This window comes from Onychostoma macrolepis, chromosome 13, assembly GCF_012432095.1.
Source record: "Onychostoma macrolepis isolate SWU-2019 chromosome 13, ASM1243209v1, whole genome shotgun sequence".
Taxonomy (NCBI): domain Eukaryota; kingdom Metazoa; phylum Chordata; class Actinopteri; order Cypriniformes; family Cyprinidae; genus Onychostoma; species Onychostoma macrolepis.
In genome coordinates this window covers 19,368,947-19,386,280 of record NC_081167.1, presented here as the reverse complement: position 1 = coordinate 19,386,280, position 17,334 = coordinate 19,368,947, and the positions used below count along the sequence as shown (strand labels likewise).

General features: G+C 39.9%; 1 protein-coding gene across 17 annotated transcripts in view; it reads right to left on the bottom strand.

Annotated features, from left to right (window-relative positions):
- zmiz1a (zinc finger, MIZ-type containing 1a) overlaps positions 1-17,334 on the bottom strand; it is a 192,174-nt gene that overhangs the window by 8,556 nt on the left and 166,284 nt on the right. For 7 of the 17 annotated variants that reach the window (XM_058795531.1, XM_058795527.1, XM_058795525.1 and 4 more), the window contains 6 exons: positions 9,837-9,872; positions 1,929-2,064; positions 1,242-1,356; positions 941-1,158; positions 417-612; positions 33-323 (listed from right to left, as the gene is read on the bottom strand). In XM_058795531.1, the coding sequence (XP_058651514.1) occupies positions 33-323; positions 417-612; positions 941-1,158; positions 1,242-1,356; positions 1,929-2,064; positions 9,837-9,872 (992 nt within the window). Of the gene's footprint in view, positions 1-32; positions 324-416; positions 613-940; positions 1,159-1,241; positions 1,357-1,928; positions 2,065-4,403; positions 5,850-5,897; positions 5,920-9,836; positions 9,873-12,484; positions 12,842-13,008; positions 13,181-13,771; positions 14,045-17,334 lie in introns of those variants that run through there. The other 10 variants (XM_058795534.1, XM_058795533.1, XM_058795537.1 and 7 more) reach the window with 9 other exon arrangements.

Genomic DNA, 17,334 nt, shown 5'->3' with positions numbered 1-17,334 from the left:
TGAAAGTCTATTTGAGCAATCGGTGGTCTTACCTCTCCTGGATAAGGCCTCTTGGTGCCCTGCATGGGCATGGACTGAGGTCTGGGTCCAGGGTAACCCTGTTGAGGCATCCTTTGGCCGTGGCCACCGAAGGGCCCCATCCCTGGGCCTCTGGGCTGGTTCATACCCATCGGCGGGCCACTCATGTTGGAGCTATTCATGCCACCACCCATACCAGCTGGGTTCATGCCACCAGCCATGGACGGGGGCCCACGGGGCCCTGGCTGGTTCATAAACTGGTTATTGTAACCTTGTGTAGGCCCCATCTGGAAAGAGGAGCAGACCTGTAGAGAAGGCCAATGGCAGTTCAGATGAATAAGAGGACTTGTTTGGAAACCCAGGGTAGGGTAAAAAGCCAAAACCAGTGAGGGACCAACCTGGTTGTACTGGTTCATGTCTTTATTGGTTTCTTGCAGGGCTGCCACGGTTGCTGTGGCAGTAGCTGTTGCGGTGGCGGCGGCAGCAGCAACAGCAGCCGCGGCGGCGGCAGCAGCAGGTTGTGTGAAATCAGAGGGCGGTCGTGTATGAGGGGGCATGCCTATGCCACCCGGAGCATTCGGCCCACCTGGGTAACTGAGCAGAAGCAATACACAACACATAACACATCTACATCACAACTTACAGAGTCAAAAAGGTCTATTTATTGGAATAAAACTTGTTGGAAGGCCACATAAATCTTTCCTGGATTTGCACTTGGCACAGCAAGAAGGTGATATCATCCCTTTCAAGAAAAACATCCTTGAACTGAGTATTGGCTGGGCTTTAAAACCATGTGTCAAGTATCACTAATGGGAGACTCTTCTATAGCTTATTGAATCTCCCAAAGTGATGCAAAGCAACTTTGTCAAACAACTTCCCATCATCCTGTCTGGAACGGCATCTCTAATGCTTGAAACATTACCTTCCACCAAAGCCTCCTCCTCCCGGGTGCCCTGGACGCCCATACATGCTTTGCTGCATGTAGGCCTGGTTGGATCCCCCTTTGGCTGAAAACTGTTGTTGTTGGCCAGGGAACTGAGGTGAGTTGATCCCTGGGTTGTTGCCTGACATAGCCGACCCAAGTGCATTGCCTCCAGGGTTCATGGGATTGTTGGTATTGGCCATGGGGTTACCCAAGACCTAGATCAAAAGCAACGTCGGTTAGAAGATCAATGTTATCACTGTTACTGTTTTCATACAGTGACACTATACGTGTGACTCACCTGACTTTGTGATGTATTGGTAACTCCCCACACCGTCGTAACCACCGACAGCGAGCCCGGGGCCTGGTTAGCGTTTTGTTGCCAGGGAACGCTGTCATATGGAAAGGACCCATCACTACAAAACAGTGTTCAAACAGTAATGTGAGATCAGGGGCATCAAACATGTGTTGAGAAAGAGTAAAGTTGACTCCAACACAGCCCGATAAAGAAAAGCTCCCTCTTGACTACAGAACATTAGTTTTTCCATGAAAATGAAGCTGTAATGTTTGCAAAAGTGGCCAATCACCAGCCCTGGAGCACAAAATGTTCTGTAAAACATCACTAAGCTAGTGAACTTCCTCAGTGTTTTCTCTGGCAATCTATCAATCTCTATTAACTTCTAGTTGACGTACCTAAATGGTAATGTTTTTATCTGCTGTTGTTTGGAACATTGTGAGAATGAATTTCATATGCACAGCCTTCAGTGATGTCATGTTTACAGGGCTGTTAACGAAAGCTTGGGTCAATGGCTTCTTGGAAAAGCCTTGACTTCAAGATCACATGCCACATAAAAACAAACAATTCTGTGCTGGATGAGTGCACTAGGACGAAATTCTGAGAAAGGGGCGAGACTACTGTAAGTTTAACAGTGCTTGGAACGGCTCCAGCAAGCGTCGGGTTAGAGCAGAGTTTTGTCTGGGTACTGACCCATGTGAGAGCGAGGGCTTCATGGAGTTCATGGGCGGCTGCAAGGGTACTTTGCCCTGTGGATCGCTCTGACGATTCTTCTGATGCCGCAACAAGAGCAGCCGTCCCAGCTCCTCACACCAGGACGACAGGAGAGCTGGAGAGAAAGAGACAAACAAAGAGAAAAAGAGATCAGGAAGGATCTTTGGCACAGAGACAAATCACCTGTTGGCTAAACAGCAATCTTGCTTATTTTTCCTTCAGATTGCTATTTAGCAGGAGCAAAACTCACTGCCAAGTATTAGCACATCTTTCCTTAACAAGATGACAATTTCAGGCGTCATTTATATTTGAATGTCAGATATTTTTTACAGTTCAAATCTAAACTTCAGTGTAAGCAGTGGTGATAGTGATGCCAAAAGTGTTGCAAAATCTTAATCAGTTCATGTCTTTACCACTAGAGGTCACTACAATAGCAGCAGCGGCACGAGCATGCTTGGGATCCTCTATAATAGCTTGTCAGTATGCTTCTCATAGGATCATATGCTTTTCATCTGCAGTGCACTTTAAGCAGTGATACTACTACAGAAGACCTGTCTTTCCCTCTCGTGAAGGGAGGATGACGGAGGACGGGGAGAGAAAGAGCGAGAAATGGGAGATGAGAATCAGTGCTGAGGACAGTGAATCATGCCGGTGATGTGTCCTGGCAGCACTTTACTCCTGAGAGGGGTGACAAAACGAGCCTCTCGCCATGGTGATGGAGTCGGTTCGGGATGGCAACAGCTGGCATGTGGCCAGATCCTGGTCTAATCGATTCTACACGCCGCACACGGCTGAAACGCGAGCACTGTATTTAAGTGCTCTTCATACAAATGGTCCTTATACTTTCCAAGTGACACTATTTAGATAAATACTCACTACTAGCTGAGTCATTCTATGACAAGAGTACCATTTGTGTCCACAACATCTGATAAAGTGCACTAAACACAAACAACTGCTATGAAGTGTTTTAACTTTAACATCTGTTTAAAAATTGAGTTCAAATTTGTAGCACTGAAACATATTTATATATATAAATCCAGGCTATTTAACGAATCACACTACTTATTAACATTAAAATAATCATCATAATCAAATAATCATTATTTCCAGAATGAATCTTTTTACATGCTCGACAAGATTAACATTTGATAAATACCCCATATTCAACTAATCATATAAAATAGAAAAAAAGTAAACAAAATTTTGAAACTTTTTTTTTTTTTTAATGTTCCACATCACATTTCCAATGTTACATGTTCGGAACCCCACAAAATAATAATTTAACTTGAGTTGGCTCAATGCAATTTATTAGCACTTAAAGACATTCTTTGTCTGATAGAATATTTAAAGTCATACAGCAATGTACTTTAAAAATCACCTTTCCAACATGAAAAAGGTGCCTGTTTCATAGAATGACTCAGAGCTGCACACAGAGAACAAGGAAGAAAAAATATTCTCCAAAAAACTGTATCACACGCCGACAGAACAAGAACAAAAGCCAGGAACTGTTTCAGTAGTGCTGCACCTCTAGTCTTCCTTTGCCATCAAAAAGATTCTGCAAGGGACCTTATAAAATATTCTCTTTCCCCTAAGACGAGTTCATACATGGAACAATACCCCTCTTTCTTCTCTAAATCTACTTCACAGACAGTAGATGAGTAAAAAAAACCTGCTACGGCTATTTGAACAGAGAGGGTGGTGTCAAGAGTCCAGAATGTCTCTCTCTCTCTGAGTCTGGTGCAGAGAGACAGACGTCTGTCTTGGCTCTTTCCTCTCTAAATCGATCAGCCAGTAATGACTATGAAGACTGCTCAGCTGTCTCCAGCGCCTTTATTGCTGGGGGAACGTAAACCAGCACACATGCTCCTGAAAAACACACACCTCAGTCTTATTTACCACAGTCTGCACTTTAGGGATAGTTCACAAAAAATCATTTACTCACCCTCATGTCATTCCAAAATATCATATACTGAAAATGCACAAATGAGATTTGATTAGTAAGGTGGAGGGGATTCATTTCACACAAAGTTTTTGATACTTTATGGTGATTTGTCGTCATTTTTTTTTTGAGTTGGACAGACCCTGGTTAGCATTTTTGTTTGGAAAAGGGCTGCGACCTAATATAATTTTTTTGTGGTCTAAGAAGGTCAGAAGGTCAAAGAGGTTTGGAACCACAGGAGGATTGAAGAAATGGAGCGGAGTATTCATTCATATTTGTGCAACATTAGTCATTTAATGCCTGTATTAATAACCATTTCAGAATAAAATTCAAGAACCCTTAATGCATTGCAGAATCGGAACTGGAGTTCTTCCAAGAAACAGCTTTAAGTTATTCAATATCCCAGCGGCACCTGACGCACTTTCCCTTCCAAGTTCAAACACACAATTACAGTGAGAAAATCGCGTTTGTGTAAATATATCAAAAGGGTCTGTTTCAAAGAGAACGCTTCTCACCTCTCTGCGACAGGCGTGAAAGCCGTCCCAGCAGGATTGGAGCGGGAGGCTGGAATCACCCACCTACTTCAATGAGAATTATTCTACCCTGCCATTACAGAGAGCTTATCGGCCAGCTAAATCACTACCTCTGCATGCTGGCAACTGCTATTTTCTCACAAAAGACCAACTTAGAGCTCATATGACAGGTTACAGGCAGACACCGCCTGCCAATTTTCAACTGTTGTTCCCCGCCTAGCATGCCTCCCACATGTAACAAAGACTAGAGCTCTCCTGCCTGCAATTCAACCAGTAAACTCACAGAAAAACAACCTAATCAACACGGCACCTTCCGGCAGCGTACAATATCCCTCTCACCTAGCTGAATACAGATACACCATTTCTCCCGCAAACATCATCGCCTCCACCACTACCCACGGGGCCGTGTTGTCATATTAATGCGTAACATTTACTGTAACACGATCTCTCTCATCAGTAGGGATGCACTGATTTTTGGTCCAATATTAAGCTCATTTACTCTTAAAATGCTCCAGTAACAGAAAAGATATCATTGAGCGTACATACAATATATTTTGCATAAACCCTGCCACACACAGAAGCACCGGCAGCAGAACAAAATGTCTCAAGATTGGAGGAATTTCAAGACAAATGACATCTAATTAATTTGCAGTAGTCACGCCTGCGTAGAGCTCCTGTTGTGCAAGTAGACGACTGCGCAAGCGCAGAGGAACAGAGGAGCTTTCCTTAAATTATTTGACTTAAAGTGGTCATAATCGTGCATGTTTTATTATTTAATGCAGTTTTTTTTTTTTTGTCAAACAGTCATGCTGTCCTTACATCCCACTGTATTTTACAGCATTATCAAATTGCAGCAGAGGGGACCAAAAGGAAAGTTTCGCTAACAAATGATATCATGAATCCTTACTCACCAGTAAATCGGCATTAATCACATTTCTCTTTCATTCCCTGTATTAAAACGCCTCTCTCAGTCTCCGTTTTCCTTTCATCTGCCTCCCTTCCCTCATTTAGTTCTGCTCGCATTGCCAGACACCTGCTCCAGAAAGGGTTGTGTTGAGTGTTAAGTTGGCAGTAGGCTACTGTAGCTCTGTGGCAATGGGCATTTCGGTGGCATGGCTGTGTGTTGGGCCTATGTCAGCGGGCATTATGGTGGCAAGGCTGGCTCACAGCGGTGTGCACCAGGCAGTGATCCCAGCAGGAAGAGACGAGTACCAACACAGAGCATAGCTCTCACAAAGCCATGCCAGACGATAAAACTGAGGTTTGCTTACACCAGCCAGACTCTAATACAGTCTGAGACTTAGCATCCTTAGTGTGCCATTTATCACAACACAGCAGCTTCAAAAACGGTTGTTAAACACAGTGTAAGAAGTCATTTCAGGGTGAGAACAAAGACATTAACAGTGTTTACAAATCAGTGTACAGTGTCATATTGTGTCATCATAAAACACTTAAAATGTTAATATAAATACATACTTTTTTGAAGAAAAGGTGGGCGGTGCTTCCAGTGTTACTGTTAACAAAAACTAAAAATTAGTCAAACATTTTTGTTAATGTTGTTAATAAAAACACAACCAGGAAAAGCTGACTGCAAAACTAACTAAACTAATACAAAAATGATCACAAATGTTTTTAATGTATGGTATATTCTAAAACTTGACACCCACTTTTAAAATTCAACAAGGTTAAACATTTTTAGATGATATCAGTTAGTGCATTAACTTTGGAACTAAAATACTAAAACTAAAATAACTGAATAAAAAAGTAAAAATAAAACCAAAAATGATAAAATAAAAGCTAAATAACTAAAAATAAAACAGAGTAAGTAGTACATTAAAAAAACTCAAAACTACAATAAAACACAACCCTCTTCAAAATCCCTACATCCTGATCAATAACAATTTTAAGACAATTTTGTCACTCTTTTAAAAAGACAGCACTCCAAAATAGCAGACAGCAACATTTGCTAACACTGTAAGATCCATGCAATCCATACAAGCTCTGTGACTCATATTAGCCATGTTCTGCCGTTTCTAAAGGTGCCAGACTGCAGTAGAAACCATCTTACTGAGGGGACAACAGCCTGTGGCTCTACAGACTTCTGGCAAAACAGAGCAGAGAGACAGACACTACACAAACCAACCCAAACCAACCCCCCTCCCTGTCTGCTCTTTGTCTAGAGAAGAGGCTCTCCAAGCAGGTTTAGTGGGCTTTGAATAACTGACCAGGGTAAATCCCCAAATGATCCAGTATGTAGGGAACCCAGGTCACCCCCGGTTACCCAAATCGCTTCTGAAGCAGCCCCAATAATGTTTGCCTGTGGTTCCTTCTCAGGTTGGCCGCTTCGTATCTGCCAGCACCCGTTCTCAGCCAAACTCTCGGTTTTACTGGCTTCAACGCCTCATTATGAGCTTTTTGATTATGATGTTGCTAATAAAAGGTAGATGCCAGTAAAAGGCAGTTTGGACAAGGTAGTTGAGCCAAAATCAAGTAGAAACTTCACTGTTTAATCAAAGGCTTTGTTCCAGAAATCTATTGAGCAGCCATGCTGTCCTACTACCAACACAGGCAGCATCCTAAATGAAATGGAACCTCATAAGTGACTGATTTAAGAAATCCATATAGACAACACACCTACATAAATAGCACTCTGCTAGTTGATTCCAATTGAGGTTAATGTTAGCATGTTGCTAAGCTAAAACACCAATATTTCATCTACCATCTTAGATTTTTTTTTTACTGAGCTTGTCACAATGCATTTAAGTATTGCTTTCTTGGAAAAGGATGCATGTTTGGCTCAAATTTGGCAAAAATAGGTATCTTAGAAGACAAAACATGCTTTAAATGATGCTTTAAACACACAATGCTTCAAAATGCTAGTTAGGCAGTTCACTAGGCTTTGGAACAAAGCTAATACTTAAAGTTAAATATCTGATTTTCTGCCAAAGGCCAAACCTCACTATTATTAGTGAGGTTTGAATTACACAATCCATGTCCTGTCCACTACGGTGGAATTTTGACTAGTGCAGCTTTGGAAAGTGGAAAGATTTCAAACCTCATGAGGATGTCTAGAACATAAAATGTGGCTGGAATTCATAACACAAGCCATATTTTCAAATGTCCTCTGAGACCTTTTCTCTCACCCTCACTCTCAATCTGTGAGTCCGTGAGAGTCTCAGACCGATGCCACAGTGAATTGGCAGACATGTCGACTGACCTTCCTGGATCAATTAGTGAAAATACGCAACCCTACTTGTCCACATGGCCATAATGTGTCTGCCCTTCATCCTCACCTCACTAAGATCATCACAGTACCTTACCTGACCTATAAAACCAACCAAAGAGAAATCCAACAGCAGATGCTGGCCATGGGCAATAGAGACCACTATAGAAACTGCTAAAAGCTGTTTTTATTAAACTATAAAATGACAAACTAGCATTTATGCAAAGCTTTCAAGTCATTCCTGAAAAAGAAAAAGAAAAAACTGAAAATGATAATGAATTTAGTTCAAGTCGAATATAATCTGTTTATTTGAAAATAATGCTTTCCTCAGCCTAATTTTTACGAATTCCTCCTCAAATTTATCCATCCTAAATACTTCAATCTGTTAATGCAGGTCTTTTCCAGTGAGTGTAAGCAGCTTAAAGGAGAACTTCCCAACAGCCTTCATAGAGATTTATGTAATACCGCCACACACACGCCAGAAAAATGCAGGTTTGTGAAGGGAATACAAGAAAAGACTAGAAAAACACAAGCTAATAACGGTGTATACAAGGAAACAGCATGCCAGAACCAAGATTCTCACAGCTAAAACCTATTTTAGATCGTTTAATTACTGTGTTAGTAATATCCATATTTAACTGACTAATAGGCATGTGTACTTTTTGTAAAAAAAGAACAACCATCGTTCACAAAGTTCAACAAATTCCAATTAAATGTTTGTTTATTAAATATTTTGGCTAATTTTCTTATGCTTCCTGCTATCAGTAAGAACATCTGAACAGAAGCACAGAAGAACACATTTTACCATGTTCACCAAAAAACAAAACCAAAAAAAGTTACATTTCGGATTTTCTGCCAAACCTCCAAAGGCCAAACCTCACTAAAAGAATTACACAATCTATGTCCTGTCCACTTCTTATTCACAGAATACGATGGAATTTTGACTAGTGCAGCTTTTTTAATTACTATGTTAGTAATATACATATTTAACTGACATGATGTGTAGAGTTTTGCAAAAAAGAACAACCATCATTCACAAAGGAAAGGAAAAGGGAAAAACAGCAGCAGATTCTGTCTGGGCCTGATAATAGGGATGTTCTAACTGTAAAAAAAGCACCGCGGCACCGTGAAGTCTATGGAAACAGTCTTCCCTCCGTTCTCAGTGACCGGCAATACGGCAGGCATGTGCTCAGGCAGCACGCTACTATTAACTAATGACACAGGGCAGGTCCTCACGTACGAGAGGCTCACATATTAATTAAGGCCAGCGCTGAACCTGAGTGCAGTCTACACACACTCACACAAGGCAGAGTTATTAACCCCTAACTGAGGCTAACAGGCCACAGAGTGACCTCCGCTCACACCGGGTGACGTAACCACTCACGACACTGTCTGGCACAACACGCATACACACACAGTCAGATTTAAACACTTCACACAGGTTTCCACAAACACAACCACAGAGTAGCTGCTTGAACAGATGAAACTGATATTTCTCATTTGAATGCATAAATAAACGATCACGTCGTTGTCTGTTTCTGTCAGTGACAGATGTAATGCGCCTCCTACAGCGCACAATGTGCGCTCGCTGACTTTCTACTGTCTGTTTGAGAGAATTGAAACAGCTTGATGCTCTTTTGAATTGGAAAAGAATTTGAAGCACACGGCACAGTGCATTGTCGCTACAGATTGGGCTAAAATGGGAATGAATGACTGCGATGAAACGGAGAAGAGCTGACAGAAAGACTGGCACGTGACACAGGGCAGCCCTAGAAGTGAGTGACATACGGATGAAGGCTTTGTTTTGAACATAAAATGGGACGTCATTCCTGTTCAATGAGCTGTACAGTCCAGAAAAAAGCTGAAAACCTGGGCCGTAAACCTACAGAGTGCCTTCGCAAAAGATGACGGGAGAAAATCCCAGGATAATCTGAGATGACAGTGCAGCCCATGCGTCTGTGAAACAGGTATGGATGCTCAGTCAGAAGCCAATGACCCCCCGCATACAAACAAAGGAAGCACATCAAAAGCGTCTGCGTCATCGTGATTCATCTCCTGTGACTACGTACGAATGAATAAAAAAAAAAAAAACAGAATGAATGCCCAGGGTGATGATGGAGAGAGAGAAGGAGAGAGAGCTCTCCACTAGATGTGTTTCACAAGCCAAACAATGCTAGAACACAGAAGAGTACCTGTGTCACTCTGACATCTCCTGCAGGTGGTGGTTTCTGTAGGGTTCAAATTCAACATTTTACTCAAGGGGGCAAAGAAATATTAAGACAAGATAGTATCAGTAAGCAGAGTTGACGTCATCAATGGGTGAACTGATGTCCTGGTTGAATTGATGGGACTTAACGAGGTTCTTAACCCTGTTTCTGCTCCAGCCTGCTGTGCGAAACACTGACTTCTCATCTCAGAGGAAGAAGTGATCTAAATTTCAATGCATTTGCTGAAATATTCCAGGTGCTTGCACATTTGTCAGTATTTCAAGCTAAGCAACTCAAATGCAATCTAGAATTATGATCAAAAAATGATGATATATTTTAAAAGCACTAACAAAGAGTATTCGATTCTTTGGAATTTAATTCTAAAATCCTAACATGACATTCTAACATCTACAAATCTAAATATGTCCAAAAATACACCACAGAATCTCTCATGATTAAATTACAGTTGGACAAATGTGCATAAATCTTGATGACGCTTTCTTTATATGACTAACACATTTGTCACTGTATGAGGAAACATCTAAATATCAAATTAGTCATATTACCAAGCATATCGCTACTCAACCGTCAACATTTTTTTCCTACAGGCTATGACTACCCTATATTACTAACGGAAATTCTCTATTGGACATCGTAACAGGTCCTTATGACAAGACAATTCAGGCACAGATGGTTAAAACTGCGATTGTAATGATTTAGAGGATGACTTTGATACACTGTACATGTGTATCAATTTTAGCTGTTCATTCATATCCTTATTTACATCATTGATTGGTTGTGTATTTCTACAGTAAACTTAATAATATAACAATTTAAAATAACTGTTTTCTATTTTAATATATTTTAAAATGCAATTTTTTCCAGTGATGGCAAAGCTGAATTTTTAGCATCATTCCCTAGTCTTCAGTGTTACACGATCCTTCTGAAATCATTATTATTAATATAATAATTTGGTGCTCAAGAAATCTTTCCTATTACTATCACAATTGTAAATTTCTCATCACAAGTATTATACTTTTTTCAGCATTCTTTGATGAATAGAAAGTTCAAAAGGTTATTTGAAATAGATATCTTTTATAACATTATATACGTCTTTACTATCATGTATGCAATGCATCCCTGCTGATCATTTCATTCTTTCAAAAAAAAGAAAAGAAAAAGAAATCCAAAATACAAGACAATTTTTCTTACGATAGCTACAATTAAGAATCTTATTAATAATGTAAATAATTAATAACTCTGACAACTAACACGGTTCACTAGACTGATGTCTATATTACTGTCTTTGAACACCTCTCATCCATTCAGAATTTAAAATCCAAACTATCCTATCAAAAACTTCAGCAGTAATCTGACAGTTTATGGTTCGTTTCGTTTGTTAACACAGCCTACTTCTTTAGATGTTTACCTTGCATCCACTTTGTAACTAAGGGCAACGGTAAATGTTTGCACCAGGGCAATGGAAAATTCATGAAATGCATTTGCTAGTCTACTTTTTGCACTCAGTTGAGCAACAGCTAGAGTTGTAAAATATAACCTGTAATGTATGTTATTTCTGTGATTTCTCTTTTGTAACCTAAGCCGCTTACTGTGAATGCAGCAATACATGACACATTTAAGTCTATTTTACTTTGATAAATTGAGTAATTATTCATTTTATACATTAGATAATCAACACCCATTAATCATTCTAATATCCAATTACAACCTTTAAAAAAAATAGAGTACACAGCATAGTTTTAGACATCTTAGGAAAATTTAACTAGCGTAAAACATTAGTACACCAATACGTTAGCATAACATTTGCATGTTTATTTGAAGTAAATCCAGCAAACACAAACGAAACACGGCAAAGAGTACCGAGCTATTAAAAGCTCCTCACCACTGAGGAAGTTTCACACATGAACAGCAGGATCCTCATTACAGCAAACTGCTGTTTATTTCCCCATCAGCATGTACTCCGAGGCCGAGAGCTTTAACAAAACTTCACAAGAACCTGTAGACTTTGCTCAAGCAGTATATTATCCTTACGACGCTTTAACTGCCGCCCTGTAGCAGTTACAAGAAACAACTACTTACTATAAATATCTAGGGATCGTGCCTAGACTCAGACAGTGCTGTAGACCCACAAGAGATGAAGCTGGCTTTCTAAATATACAAACAGCAGGGGCACAGCCATCACCCCCCCCCCCACTCACAGAAATTCCCACGTTCATTCCCTCACAAATCGGCCCGTCGAACAGAACCTCGAATGCACTGCAAAAAAACGCTCCCCCGTCCAATGATTTACAACGCCGTAAAGAACGAACACACACTCGCAGTAGCGGACATAGAGGAAGAGACTCTCCATGTAACCGGCTGGAGCCACGCTGTTGCCAGGCTCACATCAACCTGCTAAAGGACTGACAAAAACACTGTGCCTCAAGTAGGTCAGCTCTCCTCCTAGAGATAATCAAGCCCACTCTGACTGACCCTCTATGTGTGAGCGTTTGTGTGGGAGAGAGGGAACTAGGTCAAACGCAGTCAGTTGTTACGACTCGATCATGTGCAGTACTTGCACATACACCTGCCTGCAACTCACCCACATGCACTCCGACCGTCACGTGACTTACCAACGTTTGAGATCTGGCTCTCATCGCAGTCTTCTCATTGCACAGAGAAAATGGGATTTTACCAGCAGGCAAAGACGAACCCGTGAGAAATCTACAAGCTTTTCTGTCTATCTCGGTCTGATTGTCTGGGGCTCTCTCTCTCTGTTTTCCCTCTCTTCTCCTGTCCAGCGACTGCACAATGCACATCAATTATTCAGCGGCGGTCTCTGGGTTTCCAGTGCAAAGCCAATCACAGATGGAGTTCTGTGCTAATGGGCTCCTGCTATACCTGGCTCCTCTGCTCCAAGACGTAGCCCACAGGGAATCAGGTTAAGCTCTTCGAAAACTTCAGACACACACACACATACAGAATGACAAGCCTGTAAAGTGTCTGCAGTGTTCAACCACAAAATGAACAGGAAGCACCGTTGTGTTTCAAAAGGGTTAAAAAAAAAAGAAGCAAGAGAGAGAGAGAAAGACAGGGACGTGGGGGCAGGGAAAGAGAAGAGAGACAGTGGAAGAAAAAGCAGCAAATATCCTCTCACCTCAGATGTATGGTGTCCTAAGTGATGTCCACATGCCTAAAACCCTCATTCATTCATACAAACACACACACACGCACGCACTCACACATCCATGCAATGCGACGGCCACTTTGCCAGAGGGCGGAAGGGGGGGGAAAGCATGGGCGGCTCACATTTCAAACTTGCAAAGAGGGGGCGGGGCCTAACGTGGCAGACGGGCTGTATCTTGGCCCTCAACCAAGTCATCCGGAGAAAGACTGAGAACAAACAACACGCTCGGATCAATTCGGTTAAAGCTGCGTTCGCAGCCCTGCGATTACTGCTATCAAAGCGGGTGAATCCCGTTCATTGGTGAGCTAATCACATGACACTGATGTATAAATCCATCAGACCGCGCACGCTAATTAAGCCCGGGGCTGGTGGGTGGCCCTCCTGAGTGTCGTGTGAGGGTGAAATTAATGGAAACTGTGTTAGCTTTTAACGCTAAGTGCCTAACTTGACACTTGCTAACACTGTTAATTACACACATCTAAAAGTGTTGAATATCAGAAAGGGATCCAGCACTTCCCCGGGCTGTCAATAGCATGCGTCCATTAATGAATTAATACATAACTGTTCTTCAGTCCTTGAATTAGCATTGCCTAATCTGCTAATAAAAACGCTGTATCAACAGCAGGATTTTTCTTGACGCTGCACAAAAAAAAGCACTGTAATAATTTCAAGTGACATCAAATTAGCAATAATTCATTGAAAGCTCCAACGTACTGTAGCCACAAAGACTTACTATGTAGCACGAAGCATCAAGACCTCAGTGTGCGCGCCGTCTCCCTGGCCGGCATTGAAGTGCTGTGTGTGACAGATACCTTTAATATCAAGCTACGAGGGGATGAAATAACTCAGAGAAAATGAGAGATGTCAAGGCTACGGGCTACATGAAAAAGGAGGTGAAGAGCCAAAGCTGGCTCAAACAGGAACTTGAGCTTCCTTTAACTTTTACTGCAAAGCAGTGAGTCATAACCCTCCACCAACACAAACACATCACTCTGCAGCTCTCAACTTCAGTACTTTACAAATGAGCAATCTTATAAATAACCTGATGTTTTTGGTGTAAAAATCTATCATAATGCAGCATAATTGTTTCAGATTACAAGCTAAATAATCAGCTTGTTTCTGAAAGAACAAAAAGTCTAGCAGATCTGGAACATCTAAAAGTAGCTGAACGGTTGCTGAATGATTACATCAGATGAAAAGAGCCAAATCTTGAAACTGATTTAAGTCCAAAATTAACTTTATGTCTCACCTCACAATGGTGGATTTTATCTTTTCATATATATATTTCTGAATTGCAATATTCTATACATCATTTAAATATTTCTTAAACTAAAAAAAAAAAAAAGTATATCTCTGAATTTTATATTTTGTGTTTTTTTCTACAGTTTCAGTTTGGAGTTTGTTACAATTAATGTTATCATCCGACTAACAAATAACTAGCTAATCAACAATAGTCAATATTCATTCACATGTGTTGAATTGGCATTGAAATTGTTGAATTGCTTGGTAATTTTTCATTCTAGCAATAGGTGATTGTGACCCACTAATGATCTCTACTTTGATGTTGCAGACTCAAAGCCACAGTGAACATCTGAAGTGAGAACTGTACGCAGATAGATGTAGGCAGGGTTTGCGGTATATCAAACCAACGGGGAGGTCCCCGGGCTTGAGTTTCTTGTGTATTTGCACTCGTGTCTTCTCTGTAAACCATGTGTGTACATGACATGTGAATTACAGCTGGGTGCTGGAAAGCGATCCATCACCCTCGACATGGCGGATTGGTTGCTCTCCTGACGTGCCTTCCAGCTGGGCTGATTTACAAGCTGCTGACAGACTTCCTATGTAGAGCAAGAACATTCCTCACCGTTGCGTTGAGAGATCCATTTCACCCCACAGTGTGGCCATTGGCCAGTTTCATGCTTTAGCCAATCCGCTGCTCAGAGAACAGCCATGTGTCAACTTTACTTTGACGTGCAATTGCGTCAAACAACTGTACCTCTACATTTAAAAAAACAACAACAACAATCAAGGCCAAATACTTGAATATGGTGAAAGACCTCTCACTAAAATGTAATTAAATGTGGGCACCATAGACTTGTTCTAGTCACAAAACTGTACAAATAACTGTTATATGACAGAATCAAAATGAATCAATCATATACAATTATTATAGAAAGTGACTTAAACTATTTGTTAGTGTGTCAAAAATGACGTAAACTATGGAATTGTTATAAACACTGGTTAAAGATTTTAGAGGGAAAAACAAAGCATTGTTCAAATTCCTGTACTTAATGTCTTCTGCGCTTCGTGCCAAATCTGCTCAATAACAGACTTTAAAAACACTTGAATTGAGACACACCTTGCAATTATCTTGTCGCAACATCTCACTCTGAACAATGGCACACTATCTCTGCTCCTGTATGCAGGCACAAACGTGATTTTGAAAGTTGACTTTTTTTTTTTTCAGGAAAATGTTTAAATAATAGCAGGCTTTCTGAATGGGGCCATGCGACTGAGAAACATGTCCTAATAGTCAAACACATTAGCTGTCAATCTCTCAACTAACCTGCTCTCGATTAAATATCTGCATGACACATACAGAGGGAAGAACTCGATTTTGATCTAAGTGAGGAGACTGTTGTGACTGACAGGATATTGTTGTAATACTGTCAAAAGCAATTGTGATGCTGTGTATAATTAACATATGCTCAATAAAAGCATCTCAGACAAGGTATTTAGCATTTCTTGGTACAGACACAACTCTGTGTTCTAAAGAGGGAGATTTTAGACTAAATAATTATCCTATTGCAGTGGCGGTGGGGTGCCAAACAAAGCCTGGTTAAAAAGTCTGTCAGTAGCATGTAAGCAGAGAGGATCAGACTCAATAAGAGCACTCACACATACACACAAACAGATGCAAACACACCGTGGACAGATAATTCCCATAATCACAGATTAATACTGCCGGATAATCCCGCTGACAGAGAGGTCAGCACTCACAAACCAGCACGCACTAACAGACTAGACTTCATCTACACATACACCACATCTCACATTCCTGAAGATTAACTGGTGATAATGCACAACGCGCTTCCATTATTTTGCACTGATTATATATTTATTTTGTCAATGCACTTTTCCAATCAGTATGTTTAAATTATTTTCCAATATAAACACCTTTAAAAAATTTGATAAATAATTTAAATAAAAATGAATGAGCTATTTTTCTATAATAATAATAATAACCACAAGTAAATAAATTATATAATAGTATATTATTAGAATAATAATAATCATTATTCTTACCTATAGAATTAATGTTTTTCACATGAAATATCTCACATTTTGTATTTCTTCTGTTTTTTGTAGTGTGTAAATTAATGTATTACATCAATTTTAAATATAATTATATATGTATTATTTAATTATTACTCACAGCATTAACAATAATAATAATAATAATTATTAGTCTTACCTATAGAATTAACAACGTTTTCACATTCAATTGTTCACATTTTCTATTTCTCCTGTTTTTATACATTATAAATTAATGTATTCTATACATTTTAAATCTAATTATAAATGTAAAATTACTCACAGCAATAATAATAATAATAATAATAAAATGTTCTTATATATGACATTTTTCCCCATGTCGAGTTTATAATATATAAATTAATGTTTTATATTAATTTATCATTTATATATAATTATATATGCATGTTATTTACAACATTTATATTAATACTTAATAAAACAATTAACAATTTTACTAATTTAACTTGTTTTATGGATATTCAGAGTTTAAAAAAATATTGGAAAACAAGACAAATATATTGATTAATATTATATATTGATGATAAATGTGTACTCATCAAATTGTGTTAGATTTGCCAACATCAAATGTCAAAAAACAAAGGAATCCAACTGACCATTTTAAAGCACTATAACTGTTCAAATGTAACATTAACAAGAGCTCAAAGCATAAATATATGAATTACTTTACTATATCTAACAAGACATCTGGCGTTTATCCATTACAGGTACTTAACATTCTTTTACGAGACGCAAATAAAAGTGTAATTCTAAGTGCAAGTGGATGACTTTTGGCCATCCTCACAGCCAAGTGTCAGCTGCATTGTATATCACAGAGACAGCAAAACATGACGGATTCATCCTGCAGCCGGTGACTGGCTCTCCACGGCCGCCTGATTGTGCATTGATCGTGTAATGTGGGAGTGTCTCGCTTCTCTCAGGCTCTGAGCGCGCCAGACACACTGAACTCCGCTGTGTGGT